Source organism: Aquarana catesbeiana, linkage group LG02 (assembly GCF_042186555.1).
Source record: "Aquarana catesbeiana isolate 2022-GZ linkage group LG02, ASM4218655v1, whole genome shotgun sequence".
Classification (NCBI taxonomy): Eukaryota; Metazoa; Chordata; class Amphibia; order Anura; family Ranidae; genus Aquarana; species Aquarana catesbeiana.
In genome coordinates this window covers 582732333-582760138 of record NC_133325.1, presented here as the reverse complement: position 1 = coordinate 582760138, position 27806 = coordinate 582732333, and the positions used below count along the sequence as shown (strand labels likewise).

The 27806-nt window shown below is 41.6% G+C and overlaps 1 protein-coding gene across 5 annotated transcripts in view; it reads left to right on the top strand.

The window, feature by feature from the left end:
- The window catches only part of AHDC1 (AT-hook DNA binding motif containing 1), a 149404-nt gene that overhangs the window by 36473 nt on the left and 85125 nt on the right, over window positions 1-27806 (top strand). For 4 of the 5 annotated variants that reach the window (XM_073616185.1, XM_073616186.1, XM_073616183.1 and 1 more), the window contains exon 1: window positions 4417-4882. The exons of the other annotated variant lie outside the window; for it this stretch is intronic. In XM_073616185.1, coding sequence (XP_073472286.1) covers window positions 4432-4882 — 451 coding nt within the window. In that variant the 5' untranslated portion in view covers window positions 4417-4431. Of the gene's footprint in view, window positions 1-4416; window positions 4883-27806 lie in introns of those variants that run through there. 5 annotated transcript variants of the gene reach the window in all.

Genomic DNA, 27806 nt, shown 5'->3' with positions numbered 1-27806 from the left:
TCCACTTGTTACATTCAGCACTTATCCAGCTGAGAGAGGAAGCTTTTCTAACAGTGTGGTGCCACATTGCCTTGCCCATCTGAAAACAGAAATTGCCCTCTTTCAAACAGTATCTACTTTATGGTACTTTATGCTATCCCACTAGCCCACCCTGGGCGTGATGTCCATCACTATGGTAGGACTTGTTCCAGTCACTTTGACTTTCTCCTAACCAAGATTTGTCCAACCATTACTAGGATCCAATATTCAAGGATCTGTTGCAGTCTTTTGTGTTTTTTGCAATACCGAACTGCGTTATTTTAACTGACAATTTTTTCCCCCCACAAATGGTTTTCTTTTTGCGATATTTGATCAGCACTGCATTTTATTTCATATAGTGCGCAAAAAAGTCAATTTTGAAAAAATATATCTTTTTTTTTTTTTTTTTTTCTTTATGCTATAAAACATATCCATTAAAATTTCTTCATAAATGTAGGCCAATATGTGTATTCTGCTACATATTTTTGGTAAAAAAATTCCCAATAAGCGTAAATTTTTATTTATATTTGCGCAAACGTTATAGCGTCTACACACTATGGTATATGTACTAGAATTTTTATTTATTATACTAGTAATGGCGATCAGTGTATAATGGCGGGATGGTGGGCATTCTGACACTTTGTGGAAACCAGTGACTCTAATACTGTGATCAGTGCTAAAAATATGCACTGTGACTGTACTGACGCTGGCTGGAAGGGGTTTAACAGCAAGGGCAGTCCAAAGGGTTAAATGTGTACCTAGCCAGTGTTTGTGTACACCGTGTGGTGCTTTTACTAAGGAAGTGACTGATTTTACTCCCTGTTTTGCAGGGAATCGCAATCTATCATTTTCCCTCTGACAGGACAGAGCTCTGCCTTGTTTACATAGGCAGAGCTCTGTCCTGTCTCTCTCTCCTCGCTGATCAGCGGGTGCTGGCGGACATCCATTGGCCGGCACTCGCTGATCAGCTTGTGCTGTGTCTAAGCACAGCCGGGTCTCTGGAGGAGCACTCTCCCACTACCCGGAAGTGCCACATCACATATTAGGTACGTGATCTGGCACAGAAGAGCAGCGTTGCCCAGCCGTACATCTAAGTGATGCGGTCGGCAAGTGGTTAAAAATGGCCAGACGTGTTTACAGATCATATATAGCACAGTAATTGAGAAACTTTGGTGGAAAATGCTCTCCTTTTTGGGCTGGGACATTTTGCTGCTTTAGTATATGTTGTACAAAGGATACCTAACTATATTCTTTGAGGTGGGCCTTATTGGCTAGTGCTTTTTTTCACACTAGAGAGCAACCACTATCTTGGCTCACAAAATATTGCCAATGTGCTTGTGTACAGTAAACCTGGAAACCAGTTTTTCTTCGTGGTTGCCATTGGTCAGAATCAGGTTGTTGCCGATGACATGCGGAAGGAGAGGAATAGTATGAGCAAATTTAATTTGTAGTGGCAAACATAGGTCAGTTTATTGATCTTTGCTGTTGAGTCACGAGCAGACAGGCATGGAGGGGGCAGTAGGACACAGGAGCACAGAGGAGACAGATGGCAGGCTGCGGATGACGGAGGCACGTACTCTGACCACGGTGTCAGGGCTCAGCAGCCCAGATATATCGTGTTCACTATACAGAGGGGAGGGTAGAAACTGGCAGGATCAGCCAGGTATTTCAGGTGATACAGGGGGCCAAATGACACAGCACTAGCACTGTGCTGTATAGCATGCTTTAACCGCTTGCTGCCCGCCGGCTGTCATATGACGGCAAGGCGGGGCGGCTCTCGTTCTGGGAGGGCATCATATGACGCCCTTGCCTTCCCTGCCCACCAGGGGGCACGCCCACGCCACCGGCAATCGTGCACGCTGTGTCACTGGGCACCCGATGCGCGTGCCTGGTGGCCACGATGTCCGCCTGCCACCCGCGATTGCTCAGTAACACGACAGAACCGTGGATCTGTGTGTGTAAACACACACAGATCCACATCCTGTCAGAGAGGAGACCAATGTGTGTTCTCAGTATAGAGCAACACCAATCGGTCTCCTCTCCTTGTGAGTCCCCTCCCCCTTCAGTTAGAAACACCCCCTAAGAACATAATGAACCCCTCGATCACCCCCTAGTGTTAACCCCTTCCCTGCCAGTCACATTTATACAGTAATCAGTGCATTTTTATAGCACGAATCGCTGTATAAATGCGAATGGTCCCAAAAATGTGTCAAGTGTCCGATATGTCCGCCACAATATCGCAGTCATGATAAAAATCGCAGATCGCCGCCATTACTAGTAAAAAAAAAAAAAAATGCTATAAATCTATCCCCTATTTTGTAGGCGCTATAACTTTTGCACAAGCAATCAATATACGCTTATTGCGATTTTATTTTTTTTTTACCAAAAATTATGTAGAAGAATACATATCGGCCTAAACTGAGGAAAAAATTTGTTTAAAAAAAAAAAAAAAAATATTTATTATAGCAAAAAGTAAAAAATATTGTGTGTTTTTTTTTTTTTCAAACTTGTCACTCTTCTTTTGTTTATACCGCAAAAAATAAAAACCGCAGAGGTGTTAAAATACCAATAAAAGAAAGCTCTATTTGTGGGGAAAAAATAATAAAAATTTCATTTGGGTACAGTGTTGCATGACCGCGCAATTGTCATTCAAAGTGTAAAAGCTGAAAAATGGCTTGGGAAGGAAGGGGGTGAAAGTGCACTGTATTGAGATGGTTAAAAAAACAGGATCTGGGGTTTTTTTTTTTGCTAAACACTTTAAGATGGGTCAATGACTCAGTTCTGAAGCCAGAGGGTAAGCATAACGGCCAGATAACTAGCATTTTTAGAAGTTCAGTAGCATCTTCCCTGTTAGATTAGACTAGGATAGAAAAGTTATTTTTTGCAAAAAAAAAAGTTACAGCCAAGCACATAAACCCCCGCCCTCAAAAAAATAATTGAAGACCCCCACATCTACGCACATATTAACCTAAACGCTTGCGTCGGGGGAGCTTGTGCATGAAGACGTCGATTGCGATACACATGTTGCGTATTGCCACGCACACCCGAGTGAGAGCAATAATTCTAGCAGAAGGCTTCCTCCATAAAACGCTAAACTGATGACCTATAGGGGGCCTTTGAAGCATCGCCTGTAGAAAATACAGTATAGGGTACTGAAGTTTGTCGCCATTTCATGGGCGCACACAAATTTAAGATTTGTTATGTTGGGTATTTATTTTCAATGTGCAACCTCATTTCTTATATTTTACAAAAAATATTGTGTGTTTGCCCTAAAATATTCACTTTAGTGTGGTGTGGTTTTTTTTGTTTTTTTAACTGAAATTTTGCGCTTCTCTGACCTTTGCGGTAACATCAAGTAACATTTAAAAAAAATGGAATTACCACTATTTTATTCACTAGGGTGTCTGCTTTCAGAAAATATATAATTGGGGCTTTGTATAATCTTCAGGCCTAATTTTTTTTTTTTTTTTAAATGTGCAAAAAATACAAAAACTGCTCCGGCAGGGAAAGGTTAGTCACCACTGGTTTGTTTGTTTTTTTTTTTTGCAAAATAAATTTTGAAAATTTTGAGAAAGCGTGTCCGTTTTCATTTGTTATAAAATTTTGCAAATAAATAATCATAAATTTAGGCCAAAATGTAGTCTGCTACATTTCTTGGTGAAAATTAAAACAGTCTGTATATGCAGTAAAGCATGCTTGTTATACTAACTGTAGAACCTAAGAGGTTAATCCTCTGCATTGTGTAAAAAGGTAGCTTGATCCTGTATGCACAGATCCTCCTTTTCTTCCACTGACTACAGAACAGGGCCGGTTAAGACCGAGGCTTTGGAGTCAGGCTGCACATGCTCTGTTTGGTGTGTATTGCTGGAGAGGTTTTTTTTTTTTTTTCTTGGGAGGGTACATGTGATCAGCACAGGGCCAATTGGCTCTGTCCAGAAAGAGGGTTAGTCACATTAAAGTGCATAGGGGCCACTGAATCAGAGAAAATTGCAAGTACCTAGTATAATATTAAAAGATGAGCAGATTGTGTGAGTTGATATTCTGCTAAATATGTGAATGCTGATATCACCCAGTCCACAAAGTCATGCCATGTGGGAACTGGGAATCTCTTTGCCTTGATTTATGAATGGCAACTTTCTCTGCTGATGGAGCAATTGGCACAGTTTGCATTATCATGGGTGCACTAAATTTTCTTCGGGGTTGTGTTTGAAGGTTGGTTGTCTGAGAGTATCAGGTATGTCTGCTCTTATTGGCCTGCATATGAGGTCAGTGTGATCTGACGCATGCATAGTAGAGCTGATGTCTGCCTTACAGCTTACGCACAACAGACTTTATTGCTGAGATTTCAATGGTGTTCTCTGTCACAGGTCCTAGCGCTAGTATGGTTTACATTCTTAATAGGCATGGTTCTATATGTTGAATATTTTGCCATGCAAGGATCTGTATATAGGCTACCTTACTAAACATTATTTAGGATCAAGATCCTCAATCAGCGAATATACTTCAGTACATTTGAGTAAAAGGCTCAATGTCCTTTTTGTATTCATTGTGTTAAATAAAAATGCGTGCATATCTGCTAAGGTTTCCAACTTGGTTGTGGCTCCAGGTTCTGAGGCTATTTATGGGGGCTGTTTAAGAAAAGCACATGTGTTAAGCAGTCAGAGCTTCCTTTCTAGGGGGCTGGCCAGCTGTGTCCTGCCACCTCCCCTCCTCCACCCCCTTACAGCCGCTGGTGTCCTGGCCTCCTCTCCCCTGGTTGTGCATGAAGGGAGAAGTAGCCAGCCGCATTCCTGGAGGCTGAGGGATGTGCAAAAAACCAGTGGAAAATTCCAGCCCTGCAGCCGGGGAGAGAGGGAGCGAGAGAGTGAGGAGAGGAGGGGGGAGTAGGATTTGGACGCTGAAAGGAGATTGAACAACATGCTATTCCTCTCTCTCTCCCCCCATCTGTGCTCTGTTACATGCTGAGGGCTGGCAATGCCAGGTCCCCTGCCTGCTGCTGACTGCTGCCTCGCTAACTCTTTTCTGTCTCTCTCCTTTGCTTTTTTTTTTTTTTTTTCTCTCCAATTCATCTGTTTGCTTCATTATGCTTCCCAGTCCTTCTGCGTTCTTCTACCTCTTTCACTTACCTCACCTCCCATGCTGTCTCTGCTTCCTTCACTCCTCTGATTTTCCACCCCTTCCTCTCCCCCTTCTGTCCATGTTTCCCACACCTTTCCCTGTCTCATTTTCACTACCCCCCTCCCCCCTGTGCCTCTTTCTGCTTGGATCACCAAATCTGTGCTTCAGCATATCTCCTGTTCCATTTCTGAAGCTCGCTCTGCTTGAATTCTTTCCTTCTTTTTTTTTTTTTTTTTCCAGGTTTTTTTTCTCTTCTTTCCTTTTAGTCCCTCTCTGGTGTCTGCACTTTTTTTTTTTTTTCTCTCACTCCTAACCCTTTCGTTCACATTTTTTTTTCTCTCTCTCTGCTCTCCCCCTGTTCAATATGCTTTTCTTGCTCTTTTCCTCTTTGTGCTCTCTCTGCACTTTTCTCATTTTGATTTCATCGCACTCAGCTTTTCTTTACTGTGCTTACTCTGATGGGTTTCTTCCCCTCACACTTTCTGAAAATCTTACCATCTGTGCTTCTTAATTCTTACATGCTCCTTTAATTCTATGAAGGGTTAAGTCATTTCTTCAGTTGGGTGGGAAAGCTTGCTATTTTCTCTCTATCTTTCACTTAAATCCGCTCATTCTGAGTCACACCTATTGGCCCAGTCCTTTTGCCTACCCTTTTTCTCTTCTATCCCTTTCCTGTTCCACAGCTTTCTATATGAAATCTTGTTTTGACACACTGCATCATCCCTATATACAATCTTTTTTTTTTTTTTAAATACTACAGTTGAAACTTGTATGGGCCTTTTGTTACATTATGAGTGACTCCATGGGGTCATGCAGATGGTTACCATGTGGCTTTTGTACCTCCTTGGGGCAGAGTGTACTGGGAAGAAGTGTTTATTTGGAAATCCCACCCTGTAAATAGTGCCAGGAAATGAAGGAATGGTGTATTTTTGTAATTAAGTTCTCCGTCAGATGTTTTTCTATCAGAAGAATACCTCTTCTACCTGATTGATCTGTCCTTCACACAATTCTGAGTGAAGCAATCTACTATGTTGTGCTTGTTAACAGTAGTAATGCTTATGCCCCCCCTTACACACGATCTGATTATCGGACAAATGATCATCCGTCCTTTTTTTTTTTTTTTTTTTCGTGCTAATCTCGTGTCAAATCTGAGTTTTACTAAAGTCACAAATTCTCGTACAACAGAATAAAAATTCGGAAGTGATGTCATGTGTTGTAATGCATTTGTATTGCATTTTTGAATGACAGCTGTACTACTTAAAAGAAAATCGTACGATATGACATCGTATGAAAAAAAATTCCGTGCATGTTCGATAGAATAATATCGGATGAACTGTCCTGATCGGCTCTCGAAAGCTCTGTACCAATGATCCGATTATTGTACGATTGATTAGAATGTGGCATTTTTCGTACGATTTTTGGATCGTGTGTACAACGTGGCATATTCTTAGTCCTTTCATTTCTGTGTTCATTATATTTTAATGGGATGTGGGCAGATTAGCAATTTACAAAGCATAACTTCTCTTTTTCTGTGAATCCCTTTTGTATTGTTCATGTACGGATGAGCCCATCATCGTGACAGGTTTATTCAGCACAATGTGGGCTTTTTGCAGTAACTTTGTACCTGGTGTGTATTTTCAGATTGGATTGGACACAGGCCTTTCTGTGTCCCCTTATCCTCTCCCTCTTCCCATGTCCGGTCCCACACAATGCAGCTCCTGTGAGCTAAGAGCTGCATTGTCAAACGAAGCACTTTACTGCCAGGTGTGTGCTGATAGGAGGAGTGAAGAACAGCCATGTTTGCAGCTGGGAAGGTATTCAGTACCCCACCAGTACACACCCGCCAGTGTCATTTAACTCCTAGCTGGCTCTGTTTTTTTAGTTTCAGTGAGATGCTTGTCTACAAGAAAGCTAGAGTTTTTACTGGCAATTTTGATTTGGGAATGCTGCACGCCCAAGTATGTGTTTTTTTTTTTTTTTTTCTTTCTAGTACTTGTATAGATGACTATGGAATTCTTGAAATAGTCATGGACATTAAACAGAGTTACACAGGTACTCTAACATGGACCAGCTACCATAATCTAGAAAATGCATACATGCCAAGATTACAGCAATGTAATATGGTCGCATGATATAAAAAAGCCTATTGATTTTTTTTTAACTAGGGCAAAGCGGATGTCGCTCGTTGTGCCCCTTTTGAAGTCTAAGGATTACAGGAAGTTGAGCAGGTGGAGGTATACCACATACCCAACACAGTAAACAAAGCATTGGACATCATATCCAGCACAGGGAATACAACAGACCCCACTGACAGAACATGACATGGCCAACACAGGAAACATGGCATCACCAGTAGCATGTGCCCTGAGCATCACACAACAGAGACACATGCCTTGGCTACCCCCAGGTGGCAAAGCATATCTCGTGACCAACCTAGGTAGCAGAGGGTGCTGCAACATGGTAGAACTATTACTTGTGCCATTAGTGGAGATGTGACTTTTAATGGATTCTTGTGTGCATATGAGAGTTTGCTGTATTCTTTGTCTGCAACGGGGTGACTGGATATGGCCATTCTCATCTTTAGTTTGTCATCGGGACGAAAGGAACCCAATGCAATGATCTCTAGAGCTCTCCAAAGTGTACACTATCATAAAATTTAGCATCTTGCATTTAAAGATTCATTTTTGTGAATTTTATATCGCATTAATGAATTTTAGAATGTTGTAATATAGTCACTTGCTTATTTTTATCTGTTATAATTATCTTAGAATGTTAAGATTCAGACTTTGTGAATATGGTCATCCATCCATACTACAGATCAAACTATGTATTAAACTATATATGTAGAGGCAAAACTTTTTTTTTTTTTTGGTTAAACTAGGCCAGTGTCATTGCGACTTATTTCCCACTGGGGGAAATTCACATCTTTGTCTTGATGACCGATGTCACCAAAACAAAGTGAGTGAGAGTCCTACATTTTAGAGTGGTCATAAGAGTAAGGACAAATGTTGTGGCAGCTGGCTACTGTTCCTCCACTACAGGAAGTGAAGGAAAATTTCCCTAGCGGGATACAATTGGCAAACAATGGGGCTTTAACACTTTCCTGTTATGTCCAAAAGAAAAACTACAGTAAGATGATAGCTTTATAGCTATATATAATATATATTGTGAGATATATGTTTTGTGTATGTATGTTGCTAGTAGGCCATGTAAATTAAGGTATGCACACATGCATTCAGTTCCATAGTAACAGCTGACATATATTTGAGGTCACATTATGGTTAGAAAAGTTTTTTTTATCGTGGTCCTAGATGTTCACAACTACGGAAGGTGCCATATTTCTCTAGGCTGCATATTGTAATAGTTATATTTGCAAAGTCCAAATATTGGCAGCATTTTTGAACTAATCAGCCATATATATGCAAAGGAGTTGGCTCACGATGCAGTGTAAGCTTTGCTTTAATGCATAAGTTTAAGTGACTAACATTTCACTTGGCATTATGGTAATGGAGTATTCAATAGCATGGTCCTTTTGTATGTGCACAGTAGTCACATTACTACGGTCACCATTTCAGTAGGTTTCTGTTGGTCATTTTTCCAAACTGCTAGTGATGCTTTGCATATATTGATGATCATAAGCTATCCTTGCCGATATCAACTGCATCATTGGCGCTGTTATTCCATTGTCCCCGATTCCTCTGTCCTTAGCATTGTTACAAAACTTTGCTGTCCGCTGACTTTCTAATTGCACCAATTGCTGCATTTGACTTACAATTTACCTATTTTGCTTATCCCTTTTTTTTTTTATTGATAACAAACTTGTAGGAAATCGGACTTACTTTGAAAAATCATTTTTTCTGCATTGGCCCATATATAACCATTGCCTACCTTAACCAATTTTTGTGTGTGCTGTCCGGATTATTTAAAATTAAATCAACATAAAGATAGTTGTCAATCTGCATAAACACAGCAGCGTGGTAACACAGCATTTGTCGTTATGAGGTTTAGGTTGGGTTTGTATATTTTACCTGTACACGTACGATGCTAGTTGGCTGCAATTTTGTTATGCTTTTGGATGCTTAGGTTGTACAAATGATTACAAAATCTGTCTGGTACATCTGTAAGACCACGATAGAGATATCTAAACCTGTTGTGGCCAATTTGGTAAATTTCTAAGGCCTTAAAGTGGAGGGCCACCCTGTAAAAAAGAATTACACCAAAAATTCCCAAAAAAAATTAAAAAAAAAATTTGAAAAAACATTTTTTAAACTTGCCTAAACCCTTGTTGCTAGGCAGTCTTCCTAATCTGCCTTTTCCTTTTCCGCTGCGTCTTCTGCTCCTCTGTGAGCGGCCTGTTGTCTTCTGGAAACTGTGTGTTCCCAGAACACCACGGGGCCATTCACAGAGCGCCGCTCGCGCGTGCGCAGTAGGAAACTGGCAGTGAAGCCGCAAGGCTCCACTGCCTGTTTCCCTTACCTAGGATGGCGGTGCCGGGACCCGAGAGCCGAGGGACGGGTTGGCCTCGGGCGGCCGGCATCACGGGCACCCAGGACAGGTAAGTACTTATTTAAAGTCAGCAGCTACAGTGTTTGTAGCTGCTGACTTTTATTTTTATTTATTTATTATTTTTTTTTTTTAGGCTGGAATCCCGCTTTAAGTGCAGGCCCCGACATGTCTATAGGGCCACAAAATAGTTTAGATTTTCATACATTTGGGTTGCTTTAAACCATTATAAAACTTGCTGTGCATTTCGGCAACTCATGGTAACCTTTGCACCATTCTGCAGTCTTACTCCCCACTTACTATTACAGATGCAGGCAATGCACCTGCATTGTGTGCTCCTAAGAAGTCGCCAGGAGCAGAAGTCCAGGAGAATCAATGCTGCATTCATTGACAGCCAGTGGATCCAGCACTAAAGCCCATTGGTGGTGCTGGCTCTCAGCATGCAGCCAGCTGTGCGCCAAATCTTTTTAGATGTCTGGAGCACAGACATGAGAAGTGCTGGTGGATTGTTTGAGCAAGGATCTACTTGCATATGGGTGGTTGTAAGCATGTTTTTTTTACACTATTATGGGGTGGGAGGGGCTTAGCCAGGGTTTTAAGATGTTCTGTAGATTGCCTGCTGCTTGCACTCCTATAGAGTGCTTGGAAACGGAAGCCTAGGAGCTGGCTGATTGATTCAGCTTCTAGGCTAGTGCTGGAAGACCGGGGGAAGATGTCAGCCATCTCAGCTGTGACATTGCGGCGCTGGAAGGCTTTGTAATAAGGCAAGTCTCATAATGGGCTAGTATACGATGCATACTAGCCCATTATGATATTGCCTTGCAGGGAATTTTTTTTTTTTTTTAAATCACCTGCGATTTACTACTTTAAGGTCTCGTCAAAATTTATATATGGCCAGCCTTTTCAGGAAATCTGAAAATCCACAGTATTTTTAGGAAGTGTGACCCTAAATTGATACTAAACGCACTGTTTAATTTACATTGTCCCTTCTATTTCTGTATATGGATGATGGCACTGTGATGAATTTAACTTAAAACCTTTTTCCTAATTGGTATACAGCTGTCACATGATCCAGCGCTTTCCCAGCCTTTCTGTACGGAAACGTAAGCAGGAGGAGCCTCAAGTCCAATGCTGCTGGTCACATGTTCAAAAAAAAAAAAAAAAAAAAAAACAGCCTTTGGAATACAGTAGGGATATGCAATTAGCGGACCTCCAGCTGTTGCAGAACTACAAGTTCCATGAGGCATAGCAAGACTGACAGCCACAAGCATGACACCCAGAGGCATGTCTGTACTTGTAGTTTTGCAACAGCTGGAGGTCCGCTAATTGCATATCTATGGAATACAGAGTAAAAATAAATATTAAACGGTTTTAAATTGTCATGCAGGTATATTTGAAATCAAATCTTTATTTTTTTGGCAATAACATGGTGTGGGCGGGTTTCTGTCAGTCACAGGCTGTGTCAAGCCCCTCCAGCCTCTTTCTTAGAATGAGAGGGAGGTGAACCCACCAATCTACATGTAATAGCCCAACCCTATTGTGTTTAGCTAGTTAGTGGGCATGGAGGGGGGGAGCTTTCATTTACCACTTATACACCCACATGTGTGACTATAGTCAAATGGGCTGCTCAGATGTGATAGAGGAGAAATGCACAGTATAGAAACTCAGTGAAAACTGAGCATGTGCAGAGTTGCAAATGAGCACATCTGCAAATTCCCTTGCTGAATTGGGAACATGGACAGAAGGGGGAGGTAGAGAACAGCAGGATCAACCAGGTTTTTTGCAGTATACAGAAAATGAATCTGAGTAACTGAGTATGAACAGTATGCAATATACACCATTTATTGATTTTTATGATATGAGTTTAGTGACACTTGAGGAAGTAAACCCACTCTGCAGGCTTGTACCTACAAGTAAGCCCTATAATAATGCTTACCTGTAGGTACTATGAATATCTCCTAAACCTTCACGGTTTAGGAGATATTTCCACTTCATGCAGCAGGTGATGTCACCGGTGCATGCACTTTGAAGGGACGATATACCCGTGCTATCCCTTCAGAACTCTGTGCTGTGGTCAGTGACTCCCGTGCACATGCATGGTAGTGACATCATCGTGGCACGGCCGGAGGACGCGTACCCGGAAGTAAAACCGGTTAAAGATGGAAGCGTCTTTCAGAACTGACAGCACGGCGGTGCAGGGCTTTGTTCTGAGGTAAGTATTTCATAATGTGCTAGTATGCGATGCATACTAGCACATTATGCCTTTTACTTTGCAGAATTTTTTTTTCAAGAGCATTTGGAATAGTTTACTCATTAAAGGATGTTCACTTTAAAAAAAAAAAAAAAAAAAAAAAAAGCTTCTTTTTGCAGATAACATTTTTTTTTATTGGGAGCCTGAAATCAGCAGATCGTGGGTGCTATGCACAGGGCTCTTGCAGACTGTGTGTAAGCTGTTTGGCCATACATCGTACAGTTAAGCAGTTACACACTAACAGGAAGCATCAATGAACTACCACAGCGATCAACAGTGCCGTGGTAGTTCATTGAGAACTACAAGCCAACAGCTGCAAAGACTGACTGTCCTTGTTGTTATTTGTTCCACCACCCCCGCACCCCCTAGCTCCATGTGGCCACGTTCTTTGCAGAATGTGACAGAGTGGGGTGGAGAAGATCCCACCTGTCACAACGGGGAGCCTGGGAGTGTAGGGGGCTGGTGGATTTTTATTATATGTTACACAAGGTGAATCTATGCTTTAAGGTCCCGGATCTTCTTGGGACAGATATACAACTGATTTAATCTGTGGTGCAACCTACTTTTGAAAAATGGTACCATGGCAAAACAACATCAAATTATTTACTAAGTCAAGCATTCTGATTTTTGTAGTCAGACTTCTGCAGTTCCTATATTCCTGTAAAATGTAAACTTTTTTTTTCAGACCACTTTTACATGATAGAATAGAATGTAGCTATCCTCCTCCCTGTAGACTGCCATAGTCAGAGGTACCACATGGACAGTAAGTGTGATCAAGGGCCATAATGAAAAGGCGATTGTGAGATAACAACATTAATTTGCCTTTTATCATATGTCAGGCGATTAAAGCAGTATTAAACTCAAAAGCAAACATTTATTATATTGTGACTAATCAATTCTTAGATGATTCTGGTGATGTGGCCAGTAAGTTTGTGTGTGTGTGTGTTTTTTTTTTTTTTTTCCCACGAACAAACTCTCCAGCAGAATGTATCAGTTACAGAGATGAGACAAACCGTGTAAAACTAGCAGGGTTGCCAACGATTAGCTTTTATTTATGCAAAACCTTTATCCCAAAAGGAAAAAAAGTTTGCTGTAACTGCTTATAAAGTATACACAGGGGTTTAGCTTTAATTTGTTAGATGTAATAGCAGATTGAAATTCAGTAACACTCCCCTCCTCCCAGACTTCCAATGCTGCTGTCCAAAGACTGCACCCTGTTCTCCGTCTACAGTGGAGGCACTCTAATACAGGAGGTGTGTTGCTGGCCAGATAACCAGGTGAAAACAAAGGGAAAAAAAGCCTTAGAACCCCGTTCACTCCTAGGTGTTTGCAATCATGGGCAGAATCGCTGTGATTCTGCCCGCGATCCCAAAACGCTCTGCAAAACTGATAAATCACAAAATGCTTTTTCAGATGCCATTCATTTTCAATGGCACCTAAGCACAGGTGCAGTTCTGCCACAATTGTGTGATAAATCACCGCAAACCGAATTGCTCGACGATTGACGCTCAAAAAGGAGCAGAAACTTCTTTTGGGGCTAAAAGGCTTTGCACAACCTTTGCAGTGAGATTTATCGTGCCAGAATCGCACCCGCATTTAGGTGCCATTGGAAAAGAATGGTACCTGAAGAAAAAGTGTGGTGTGATTTATCAGTTTTGCAGAGCTTTTTGGAATCGCGGCGATTTCTACCCACGATCGCAAACCCCTAGGTGTGACTGGAGCCTAAGAAAGGAAAACCGATGCATTCACCACATCTAATGACTTGCTGTGTTACTGACAAATAGAAGTGAATTTATTCCCTGTACTATAGTCACAAATTGACTCTGTGTAATGTCTGATAAGATCTCGTAATTAGCACATATTTATGATTTCTTTTTCAGTTTTGCTATTTTAGTTTCAACTGAAATTATGAATGTTTGCTAATAAAGTTTCTTTCAGTATTTTTTTTTTTTCTGCGTGCTTTGAAAGATTGAAATAAAAAAAATATTCTGGCACGCATATTGCAAACCCATCAAACTACTGGACATTTTCCAACCTGTCCAATTGCTTTTCTTTTGATCCATTCACACCGAAGTTACAATATGAGCTGTTCAGTTTTGAACTTGGTTTAAAAAAAAGTGATATTTTAAGAATGTTTTTTCTGTCTCGCCAGTTCTGTTTTTTCCCCGCTTCTCTTTACCTTCATTCTTGATCCTAAACTAGCCACGCGCTAGTTGATTTTCAGCCGAACATTCGTGTGAAAAGTGTGAAAAAGTCCTAGTACATTCAATGACTTGATAAATGTTACTCAAAACTACTTCAAAATGTATCATAGAATGAAGGGTGCCGCTCACCAACCCAGTGCATTAGTAGGTAGATGAATGTGGCATCAGCTAGCTTCATTCCAGCCACATCCCCTAACATGTTTCGCCCTGCTTACTGGGGCTTTGTCACAGAGGTGCTCTTACACCTCTCAATGGTGCACTGGCGCAAGCTCCCTTCACTGCAGCCAGGGAGCTCTGTCTCCGCTTAGAGTGGTACGGCAAGTTTCATTTAGATTACTTCAAAATTTGTTTGATTTTAACATTCCATTTTATTGAACCAGAACCAAAAGCACATTCACTGTTAGAAATTTGTTCAAGAGAAATCTTCCATCCTGCTCTTTCAACATTTTTTTTTTTTTTCTTTTCCTCACTGTGGTATAAAACAAATGTCAATTTGACTAACAGAAGATCAAACATTCTTTAAAAAATTGAACAAAATTCTACTAGTATAGTATATGACCACATAAGTTCATCATCTTTGTCTCTACACATGGACCCCATCTTTCTCTACCTTTTATACATAGCGCTACACACAGAATCCAACAACCTATTGGATCCAAATCTTGCAGATGAGGGGGGTGCAGACCCCAAATTAAAGGCAGCATAAATGAGCTGCTGAAATTTGCTTTTAATATCACTTAATTGGAGTTTCTAGTTTTAATGAAATATGCATTTTAAAGCATGAACTTGTCATTAAAACATATCTGAAACCAAAAAACAAATGTGTGGCATTTTGTAGCTTACAGTCCCTTAGATTTTTTATTACAGGAATTTATGTAGCTTTACATATATATTCATATTTGCCCCTGCCTTCAAGAAGCTTACAATCAAACGTCCCTAATTCCCATTCATACACATACTAGGGCAAATTTCGATAGGAGCCATTTAACCTACCAGCATGTCTTTGGAGTGCCTGGAGGAAACCCATGGACACACAGGGAGAACATACAAATGCCGTGCAGATAGTGCCATGCTTGAGATTCGAACGGACAACCCTGGTGCTGCTAGACAGAAGTGCTAACCTCTTAGCCACTGTGCTGCCTATTTTTCAGGCTTTTTCACCTGGTAATCCTGCAAATAACCTACTTCTGTCCTATGGTGACAACATTCACTCAGCGTGCTCCATCTTTGGAGGTGCAACCTTGTCACTTTTTTTCACTTTTCTCTCCAAATTTTGATTGCAGAACCCCACCCCCCACCCCCCACCCCCCACCCCCTCACATTACATGGGAGTGGTTGTGTGGATAGCTGAGAAAGCTGTTAGCATTGTTTGACATTTCAGTTTGGTGCACAGGATGTAACAAAAACACACGATTTCTTACAGGATCTACAAGTGTTTTTTCTGTACTGCAGAAAATAATTTTGACCTAAAAAAAAGAAACCGAATGCAGCCATCACATCCAGGTATTGGTAGGTTGCAATATATCAGTTTTGTTCTTTGTTTAATACTTTAATTGTAAAGTTGTGTTTTTTGTCTTTTTTTTATGCTTAGTTATTGTTGCTTTTACATTTTCGTTTAAGGAGTTGAAGAGTAAAGAGCAAAGTAATGGATAGGAAAATGTCAGTATGTCTGAAAAATAAGCTCAATGCTTTGGCCTTAAAGTGGATCTAAACCCAGTCAAGTGAATAGCCTCTGATGATACACAGAGGTGAAACCAATCATCCTACATAAGTTTTACATGTATATCTGCTGTCTTCCCCTTTCTACACTCTTTGAAAAGTGCAGATCCTGTTAGAAATCGTTTTCCTTTTTCAGTAGTGGGTGTGGCGTCTGGGCTTACAGCTGATTGGAGGAAAGGAACACACACCCCTCCACACAGGCAGAGGCATAAAGGCACGTGCAAAGCTGTAGTCTGAATAGACAAGCTCTCTGCGAATCTATCTCTAAGTTCCCTGCCCGACACAAATTTTCAGCTGCTGTTATCTTATGTGTTGAAGAACTTGACAGAAGTGTCTCCTTTTATAATGTAAAGCGCTGCGTAAACTGTTGGCGCTATATAAATCATGTACAATAACAATAATTAGTATATTCTACAGATATATGTGCTTAGGTCAAATTTCATGAATGGGGTTTACAACCACTTAAAGGTATATCTAAACCTAATCGGATCATAAAATATATCTTTTAACATGAAAAGTCATTTTTCAATATTTTAAAATGTGGAACTTTTATTAAAGTGCCTGGAAGATTTGCCTTGAAGAACCTTGTTCAGATACATAGGGTGACAATCCTTTCACTGTATGTCACACAGTCACATGGATGTCTGATGGAGACTACTTGGAGGCATTGGTCAACTGTTGTCACCATTAGAAAACCTACCTGGAAAAATGGCATACAACTTTCACTGGTATATATGTATGTAGTCAAAAAGTGGCTGCATAGAAACTGCAAGTAATCAACAGGTACTGAGAGGGAAGAAATTATTATTATTATTTTTTTTTTTGTATCCTGATGCACAAGCAGTGTATACAGCCGGCTTTGGTCGAAGGGACATGCTGGAAATTCGGCATCAGATCCGCGCTCACAGTCAATGGCGCTGTTCTGTGAATATTGGCAGGGGAAGCAGGAAAGCCTCCCCTCTGTCAGAATTCAATGGAACAGTGGGGGAGATCGTCGCTCCAACACCACTTTTTTTTTTTTTTGGTCTTACCCGCTGGGATGAATGAAGAAGAAATATAAGTGTGGCCAGCATTACATTTTAGCAACTCAAATGTTTAGTCAGGGTGCAGATCTACTTTAAGGTTAATATTACATTGATTAGGATCTAACTGGGGTCCTATGTGCCAAAGTGATTCCGATGCAGTAAGGGATAAAAGGGGGTAGGTCAGGATAGGGGTGAAACCAGGGGTTTTTGTTTGGCTGGGTTGCCTGTCAGAGGAGGTATTGCAGGTAGGCAGTTGTCGGCTGTAGGCAGTAGACATATACTCCCGCTGCGTGTAAAAGCGATCCCCAGTTTGACCACCTGAAGTCCAGCGACATACCAGTATGTCACTGGTCGTCAAGTGGATAAAGAAAATCAAGTGTGGCTCCTGATATCGTCAAAGGAACATACAGTATAGTTAGATGCAAGCCCTTTTTGGCTGTATTTTGTTGGGCTCGACTTGTTGAATAAATTAGCTCAAATTTGAGCAGTGCATGGCCCTGCTTTTATTATGAGCAATTCAAGCTGCCTATAGCGTTCTGTGTATTATCCTGCTGAACAAACTAGAAAGGTAGGAAGTATTTTTAAAAATATATTTTTAGGCTTGCTGTGTAAAGTTGGGGTTCACATGTTTGGTTGCAAAGGTGGAAATAAACATTAAAGTGGTTCCAAGGGCTCATGTGTTTTTTTTTTTTTTTTATCTTCACTCTGTGTACAGCAGCGCCCCCCCCCCCCCCCCCCCCCCCCCCAAGATCCTTATCGCGATCCAGCGAGTTGTACAAGAGCCTCGGCTCTCCAGGGACTCTTCCTCCTCATTGGCCGAGCCAATGGCTCCGCTGTTAACCACTTACGGACCACCCGTCGTCATTATACGGCGGCACTTTGAAGAGGAATATCGTTGTTATGGCAGCAGCTACCCCGGTATCCTCTTCAGCCGGTGGTCCGCTTTCAGATAAAAGTGATGTCTTTGTCGGATTTGCCCGAGATCACTTTTATAGGCGGCAGGAGAGGGCCCCCCCATCCCGCCACGCTCTGGTGCCCTCCGTCGCTTACCAGAGCCGTCTGTAGCGGCGGAGGCGATTGGATCCTGTGTCCTCTGTGGTATGGAGCTGAGTGAGGGGAAGATGGCTCCCACCCGGCTCCATACCAATGCAGAGCAGAAGAGACGTCAAAATGTCACTTCCGCCTACAGCTCTTAAAGTAACATTTTTTTTATGAATTTTTTTTTTTTATTGCATTTTAGTGTAAATATGAGATCTTTTTGACCCCAGATCTTATATTTAAGAGGTACTGTCATGCTTTTTTTTCTATTACAAGGAATGTTTACATTCCTTGTAATAGGAATAAAAGTTAAACAGTTTTTTTTTTTTTGTTTTTTTTTTTTTAAGAACAAAAACAAACGCATACGTGAGCAGTGCCCACATGAAAACGGTGTTCAAACCACACATGTGAGGTATCGCATCGATCGTTAGAGCGAGAGCAATAATTCTAGCCCTAGAAAAGTTTCTCGCCATTCCGCGGGCAGACGCAATTTTGAAGCATGCCATGTTGGGTATCAATTTACTCGGCGTAGCATCATCTTTCACAATATAAAAAAATTGGGCTAACTGTACTGTTGTCCTTATTTTTTTTTTAATTCAAAAAAGTGTATTTTTTCCAAAAAAAGTGCGATTGTAAGACCGCTGCGCAAATACGGTGTGAAAGAAAGTATTGCAACGACCACCATTTTATTCTCTAGGGTGTTAGAAAAAAAACTATATATATATATATATATATATATGTTTGGGGTTCTAATTATTTTTCTAGCAAAAAAAAAATTATTTTAACTTGTAAACAACAAGTTTGAAAAATAGGCCTGGTCTTAAAGTGGTTAATCGCAGCCAGAGAGCTAATGAGAAGAGAGGGCACGGAGCCATGCCTGAATGGTCATGCAGAGCAGCGTCTCTGGAGCTAGCTTGCTTGGGTGCCCCCACAGCAAGCGGTTTGCTCTGGGGGTACTTGTCAGGAGGGAGGGGCCAAGAACGCCAGATGGGAACCCGAGAAGTAGAGGATGAGAGCTGCTCTGTGCGAAACCGCTGCAGAGAGCAGGTAAGTATGGCATGTTTGTTGTTTTAAAAAACAAAACTTGCTTTTAATATCACAAGAGGCGATTGTAACTGAAAGTGATATTTCGATCATAGCTAGATTCTGATGAGCTTGGTCTGTAAGCTTCTTGTATCTCTCTTTAGTGGTACCAACTTATAAGATTTTGTCATTATTCTTGCATGTTTTTCGCTGCTTTGAAACCTGGATGTTCTCGCATCTAAATACTCCTTAATATGAAACAAATATTAAATATATGAGCTAAAACAGAACTCCCTCATAATAATCTTGGGGCATATGTAATTTGAAAACTCAAGAATGCGGATATTGACACTGGAGTCTCTCAGATATTTGAAACAAGTGTTTTAACCATTCAAGATATTCCTGCATTTGGGGTCTAACATGTTCCAGTTCCTGACCCCCCCTGCTCCTTTGACAGCAGTCAGGGGATCTTCTCCCCCACAGCAGCTGACCCATTTAAAATCGGCGGTGCTGTGCAGGATTCCGCCCACATAGCCCCACTGTTCAATCGCAGTAATCTATAAATGAATAAATTACAAATTCCATCTGGAACCATGACAGATGGGATTGTGGTCCAATCATACTTCCTCCAGCTTTCTAACTGCTAGCCCCTACAGTGGTACTGGCAGAAAGGTGGAGGGAAAGTTTACAGGAGCCTGACACTGCACCCACAATCCACTGATTGTGGGTGCGATGCTTTGCAGGCTCCTGTGGAACAGAATAAAAATGTAAATTTTTTTTTTTTTTTTACCTGCAACATTTTTTCCTTTGCCTTTTATGATTCCGGTTTGTACATATTTATTTATTTTTTTTTTTTTGCCCCAGTCCTGCTAATTTTTTTTTAGGCAATTTAATCCTGGTGATAAGTCTATAGGGCCAATATTTGCAGCAGCAGTCTGGAGCGGAAGTTGAAAACACTTGAAGCATTGCGCTTATGGTACCACTGCACTCCTGTTATAGCGTTAGAGTAGGTACACACTAAGTTTTTTTTTTTTTTTTTTTTTTTTTTTCAACTCAGAGGGCTGAACGAAAAAAAAAAAAAAATCTTACGGATTGTGATCTCCCCCGCTGAGCTATTGTGTTCTGACAGGGGGGACTGCACAGCTGATCGGATTCTGGTTCTCCAGCATGCACTTTCGTCAGAAGCTGGTCGTGAGACTGTCTTCTATCGGACAGGGAGCTGTACACACTGCCCAAAGTCTGTCGGTTCCTGCCTAAGCGTCCGTGTTTGGCCGACTTGTGGCCTGTGTGTACCTAGCCTAGGAGAGTTGTATATAGAATAGGACAACACAGATGTTTCAAAAAGTTCACCTTGAAAGAGATCTACACTCAGGGCTCATTCACAGCATTGCATAATGGTAACGCATGGCAACCCATTTATATGCATTTGTGTCTTGCAGTGGCATTTGTTGTGAATATCACCCCTACATAACGCCATAAAACATGCAGCCTAGCACAATGCATGGTGTCCTTTACATTGTGCTGTGCATTTGTGATTGATAACATACAGCCTACCCCTAATTTTGCATGTGTCCTTGTGTTTCTCAGCCTATTTTATTTTGAATTGGGTTTACCAACTGGTCACATAGAAGAAAGAATAGTTAAATTGGATTTAAAAGCTTTTGTTTGCCATGAAATTAGCTGGCAGAATTCCATCCTTCACACAGACAAACATGCATGCTCCGACAACCTATATGTTAAATTTCTAAATTTCGCCATACACATCACCTTATTGTTGGATCGTTACATTCTCATTCCTCCATTCTTCGCAGTCTGTGCACACCTTTTTAGATTTTTATTTATTTATTTTTAGATGAAAGTGTCTAAATTTAAGAATGTTTTATGTTGTTCCAGAGAATTTCAGTGTAAACTTTCTAACGGTCTTTCAGTACAGGTATGAATGTGATTAATTCCTTTATTGCAGTAAGACACATTGATAAATGAAGTCCACTAATATTTAGGGTGACCATATAGATCTGTTGGCGCAGGTTTAGTTTCTTTGGGGCAACGGTATTGCCCGGCGAGTGCACAAGCCAAGATGTCGTGCTTGTTTCTATGGAGAGGTGAAGGGGGAGGAGATGACCATGAATGCTTCTTGTCAGTGGTGATTGGGTCGAGTTTTCTAATCTGATTCCCAGCAAGATCTGTTGTGTGACTGTTAAGAACGATTTCCATAAACTTGGGATCCTCCTCGAATCCGGACACAGTTTTACGTATGGCCATTATTAAGATTTTCAGTTGCTGGTGAAAATAGGCCGCCCTGTCCATAGGCTCAAGAAGATTGCCCTTTTTCACTCAGCTGGCCTTGGTAACAGTCTTATCACTTCTGCATGTTTACTCGGCTTAACCCTCCCTAGCCCCTAGTAAGATCACCTAGGGCATATGGTGTGGAATGTAAATCTCTACTGGGAGCCCAGCAGTATAACCCTTTCCTAGCCACCACTAAAGGAAGCGCTACAGCATAACCCTTACTGTGTAGATGTGAATAGTGTGTGACCATGGCTCCTTTTCCCCTCCTCCCTGTTTCCCTCCTGTGTGCCTGTGTGGTTATTCCTGGTCTGTCTCAGATGTTGGAAAGAGGTGATAATGTCTTGGCGGATCTGTCTCCCTCCCTCTGCTCTTCCTCTCCCACACTCCCCCCTTCCCCAAACCCCCCTCCTTCTCGCTCTGTTTATTCTCTCCTGTCTGTCTTGAATTCCACCCCAAGCTCTCCCCGTTTTTTTGTTTTTTTTTTATCTTCTCACTGATTTCTCACCCCATTCTCCAGCTTTAATCTCTCCCAAGTTTGTTTCATTCAGTCTCTTTTTATCTCTCTGCTAACCTCTTTTATACTTTTTCTCCTTCACTTCTACAAAGTCTGACAGTCTATTCATGTGTTCCAATTTATTTTGTCCTTTCTGACAGTGTTTTCTGTGCCTGCACCTCTTGGGTCCCCCCCCCCTCTCTCTTTCCTCTTTCTGGACATTGCTTCACATGTTGCTGGAGAAGACAGTATTCTCTGCTCCCCCCTCTCCCCAGGGCTGGCGGCCTGGAATCCCTGCTCTGCCCTCTTCTGCTCCAGGCCGGATTAGAAGGGGGTGGAGTGATGGCCATGTGGTGTCAGGGCAGAACAAGCAGGGTGTGAGATTACAGAGGCTTGTTTATCCGTTATGGGTCTCTTTTTACATGACCACAGCTTTTTGTCCCAGCTCCCTACACACATACAAAAAAACTTTACAAAGCATATTAAATTCATAACTGCTGTTTATTTAAACTTGTACCTTGTATTTGTCACGCAGTTATTTTAATATGAGCTATTACTTTGGCACTATACACCCAAAGTGCAGAGACCCTTCATTCCCAGAGTGCTTCAAACAAAGGTAAATATGGGTTAACTAAAAAGTGGAATGAAAGTAAATTTATACAACAAATAGTAGAATGTGTCAAAAAAAAAAAAAAAAAACAGTGATAAACATACCAATTTAAGCTTGCAGTCCAGGGGAATAAGGGGCAGAGGTGCGTGGTATGCATATTAAGCAGGAGCTCTAGACTGTGTATCAGTAGGAGGTGAATAGACTGCAGGTGAGGTTGGAATTCTGCAGGGGCAATAATGGTATTTGTGTGTCATTCCAGCTGTAAAATGTGTGTGAGGTGTATCTGGTGTAGCAGAATTGCTGAGGGCACACTGTCTCTCCCTCTCTCCTCCTTCTCTCCTTGGCCTTATCTTCCTGCCTCCTAATCTCTCTTTCCCTCTGTCTCTCTCCCTCTTGGCTCTCCATAATTACAGGGTGGAACAGATGTCCCTGGATCAGTTTCAGATCCAACATCCATTAGAATAACCTTCAGCACCATGCCTGGAGGGGAGGACCTTATTCTCCGTGCATTATATACTTGGTACCGAGCACAGTAATCTGCTTTATTCTACTGTCGTTTTTAGCCCATACATTTTTTAGCATTCCCATTTTTTTATATTGGAGTCCTTAGCAAATTTTGATTCAGCATACAGATGACCAGCAGAGTATAGAACCATGTGCGCACAAACTGCGCTGAATTTATTCACGCTCCAGCATATTGGAAACCTACAGATCCTGATTATTGGATTTTTTTTTTATATAGCGTGACATGCTTTTTGAGTGTTGCATTTAGTTCAACTTGCTTTTGGTGTTGAGTAAATTGTTTTCTTTTACAATACATACTGCTTTTTAAACTTTCCTTTTGAGACAGTAGAGCTGCTTGTTTTGATGGTACATGTCCTTAGGAAACCTGCACATTTTTTTTTCATAAGGTCAGTCATTAAAGTATCAGTGCAGCTGTGTGTTTTACATGATCCACCCCGAACTGATTTCTTGATTTGATAGATGCTGGACAGATAAACTGCCTAACGGTTTCTTAAATCTCTTGGTAAGTTCTGCAGCCAGATCTAAATGATTGCCTTCTTGGGGATGCATAGCTGCTGCAGCCATTAAAAGGGGAGTTCTTGTCTGCCTCTCTCTTTATAATGGTAAATGCATAAGAAGGAGGAACACCCAAAATGGGATAGAAGTGAGTCAGGATCTCTGAGAAAATCTTACTACCGAACATAAAACAAAGAAGCCAGCAAGTGTTTCAGTCCACCATATTCTATCAAAAGCATGTCACTTTTGGGTGCACTGACCCTTTTAACTTTCAGCTATCCTTTCATGCTTTGCAATGCCTCTGACTGCAGCATTCATAAATGCGCAGTAATGTCACTTCATTTGTAGAGTGTTATTTTAATGTGGGTGCATTAAGTGGTTCTAAAGGAAGTTTAACTTTTATGCATCCTATGCATTAAGGTAAAAAAAAAAAAACCTGGTTGCAGGTCCCCCCCCTCCCTATACTTACCAGAGCCTCATCTCGATCCAGCTATGTGATGAGCATGGGCTCTTCTGGGTCTCTCTCTCCTCATTGGTTCACACAGCAGCGGGCACCATTGGCTCCTGCTTCTGTCAATCACAGCCAGTGGGCCAATGAGGAGAGAACAGGGGCGGGGCTGAGATGCACTTTGTGTGAATGGAAAACAGCAGGGGGAGGAGCCAAGATCGGGGCTGCTCTATGCAAAACCATTGCATAGAGTCGGTAAGTATAACTTTGTTTTTTTCTTTTTTAAGTTATAACCTTTTAGAATCACCTCTATTGACACAGACAGCGGGACTCTGCCCAACTCCCTCATCACTGGAGTTGATTGGCTCCCGCTCCTATCAATCTGGCTAGTAAGGAGGGAGACAGCGGCAAGAGCTGCTGCTCTCGTGTATCCTGCAGCAAAGAAGGCTTTTTTACCGCAATGTATAGCATGCATTAAGGTAAAAAAAACTTTGGGGCTTTAGAACCACTTAAAAATAGTATTAAACCCTTAGTGTGTTTAACACATTGAGTATAATGAGCATTCCCCAGTAAGTGATTTGTTAATATTCTTACCCCAGGACTCGCTTCCCTGAACTGTCATTCTTCACAGGAAAGGCTTAACAGTGGATAGTGCATTCTCTGGTCAGTCTGTTTGGAAAAGGGAAGAGCAGAGGAGTACCTTGCCATCCTAGTCTATGGGGCTGTGTTTCTATTGATGCACACAGTATAAGAGAGAACTTTAGTCCCCACATGCAAAGGTGGCTCCATAGGATGCTGTGAAAGAAAGCTAACTAGAAACAGAAAACATGCGACAGTGATCATGTCACCAGCTTAAACTCTTTAGGGATTATACAGTGTACGTGACCCCCAAATATTTCTTTCTATGTGCGTGTTCACATGGGTATTTTTATAAATCATAGTCTATATAATTTTTCATTTTCCATCTGAAGTACCTGGTTGATTCTGCCAATCACCTTTCTTGTAAACTGACCACGCAAATCACAGAAACTGCTCTATGGTTGTGGTCCGTTTTCAGAGACACAGTATGCCTGTATTGGGTAGTTTGCTCAGCCACCACACCCCCTGACCAATCAGTCTGCCTGTGTGTGTGCGCGCGCAGTGTCCTGAAACTCCACCCCCCACTATCAGGTTAAAGAGATCCATGGTCACATGACATAACTAACCATACAAAAGTAAGACCGATCGTTTCTTAACCACTTCAGCCCCGGAAGGATTTACCCCATTAATGACCAGGCCATTTTTTGCAATACGGCACTTCCGCTTTGACTGACAATTGCGCGGTTGTGCAACATACCCAAACATAATTGCAGATGAACAAAAAGCCCGCCGATTTTGGAAAAACAACAATATTTTTTACTTGCTAAAATATCCCAAAAAAAAAAAAACTATAAAAATACAAATGTTTTTATCGGTTTAGGTCAATATGTATGTATGCTACATATTTTCGGTAAAAAAAATCTCAATAAGCGTATATTGATTGGTTTGCGCAAAAGTTATAGCGTCTACAAAATAGGGGATACATTTATGCATTTTTATTATATTTTTTTTTCCAAAGCAGTATTGCGTTGTATAGATCGGACACTTTTTTTTTTATGGGACCAGTGACATTTTATAGAGCGATCAGTGCTATAAAAATGTGCTGGTTACTGTATAAATGACACTGGCAGGGAAAGGGTTAACACCATGGGCGCTCAAAGGTTTAAGTGCGTCCTAGGGAGTGTTTTCTAATGGGGGAGGAGAGATTGCTGTTCCTAATCACTAGGAACAGACGCCCACACTGTACTCCCCTGACAGAATGGGGATCTGCTTTGTTTACAAAGGCAGATACCCATTCTGCCTCTCTGTGGAGCAATCACGGGTGGTCGGCGGACATTGCGACCGCCGGACACGCGCATCGGCTCCTGCGCAGCTCCATGTGTACCCCCGCTGTATCTTTTACACGAAGAGCCCTACCGGTACGTCGATTTGCGCAATAGAGCGGCCCTGCCACAGTATAACTGCGGAAACTGGTGGGCAAGTGGTTCAACTAAGCAAAATCTGATATGGTACCTGCATAGTTATTACTATATTAGAAAGTGACTATAACATAGTATGTTCACAACTGCTTTAAGTAACCTTCAAACCAAAAATCATTTTTTAAATGTGTGGGAAAATGGCTCTGGCAGCAAATGGGTTGATAAAGCCCAATCTATGATGAGGTTAAAAATGACCTAAACCATATCGAGTAGTATCAACATACCCAAAAAGCATTTTTTGTATAAATCCTCTTCTGTATTTCTTTTCTATGAAAATGTGGTATCTATTGGGCAGGAGGATGAAGCCATTTTTTTAGTTGATGTGGATCTCTGCCTCCCATGGTTGTTTCTGTAAGGGCACTGTTTGAGCAGTATGATGCAGGAGACACAAGCTGTGCCGGTGCTTTTGCAGGAGTGATTGAAGTAATTCCCATTCTTCCTTTTTTTTTTCCTCTGGTGATGTAAGCTAGAATCTGTAATATTTACTGTAACTTGGGAGTGAGTAAATCACAGTCCTAAATTCAGTTTATACAAGGTATTACTGATGCCCAATATCAAATTGAGCTAAAATGTGTGTTTTTTTTTTTTTTAAAACTGTGGGCACCCGGCTGTGACAGCTCGCGACTTCACATCTGGGTGCCCACTGCGCATGCGCTTGCTGTGCTGCTCATTGTGAATGATCCCGCAGTGTTCTGGGACCTGTGACGTATCCCAGAAGACTGCGAAAGAGGGAGGAGAACTTCCGCTTGGTTTGCCTAGGAAGTTGGAGCGGGTAGCTGTTAAAATCGGGTACCCGCTCCCTCCCCAAAAGTGAAATTTCATAAACAGAAGTGGGGGGAGGAGGCCTTAAAGTGGAACATTCCCTTTTGGGGTGAAGCTCCACTTTAAGAACTTCAGTATTTTGACACACTGCAGCAATATTAACTAACAACGTTTTCTCCACTTAACGCTAGTCCCAAGGCACTTCTGACTGACTGTGAATTATATTACAACTTGCAATGAAAACTATCTCATCAAGTATATAAATTTGCTTACTTGATCAAGAGATTCTTTTCTTTGTAGAAGCTCGTAAAGTGCTGAGAGCATCAGGGAACTGTGGATGTGCAGAACAGACTATTGTCTTGTGACTGTTGCTGAGGGATCCTTAAACTCAGAAGGGGTTTTTTTTTTTTTGCACATTTTTTTTTTTTTGTCAGTAATGCAGATCTTGCAGTTGTGTACCAAATCTGCCTGCATATGACTAACCTTAATCGGGGAACTACAGTAAGGGAGTTATGAATTGATTTGCATTTTAATGAGTGACATAAGTATTTGACCCCTTCGCAAAACATGACTTGGTGGCAAAACCCTTGTTGACAATCAGAGGTCAGACATTCCTTGTAGTTGGACACCAGGTTTGCACACATCGCAGGAGGGATTTTGTCCCACTCCTCTTTGCAGATCCTCTCCAAGTCATTAGGGTTTTGAGGCTGACGTTTGGTAACGCAAACCTTCAGCTCTCTCCACATATTTTCTATGGGATTAAGGTCTGGAGACTGGCTAGGCCACTCCAGGATCTTAATGTACTTCTTGAACCATTCCTTTGTTGCCTTGGCCACGTGTTTTGGGTCATTGTCATGCTACAATACCCAACCACGACCCATTTTTAATGCCCTGGCTGAGGGAAGGAGGTTCTTGCCCAAGACTTGAAGGTACAGCAGGCCCCATCCATCATGCCTTTGATGCGGGGAAGTTGTCCTGTCCCCTTAGCACAAAAACCCCCTCAAAGCATAATGTTTCCACATTGATTTTTGACAGTGGTGATGGTGTTCTTGGGGTCATAGGCAGCATTCCGCTTCCTCCAAACACAGCGAGTTGATGCCAAAGAGCTCGATTTTGGGCTTATCTGACCACAACCCTTTCAACTAGTTCTCCAGTGAATCATTCAGATGTTCATTAGCGTACTTCAGACAGGCCTGTACATGTACTTTCTTGAGCAGGGGGACCTTGC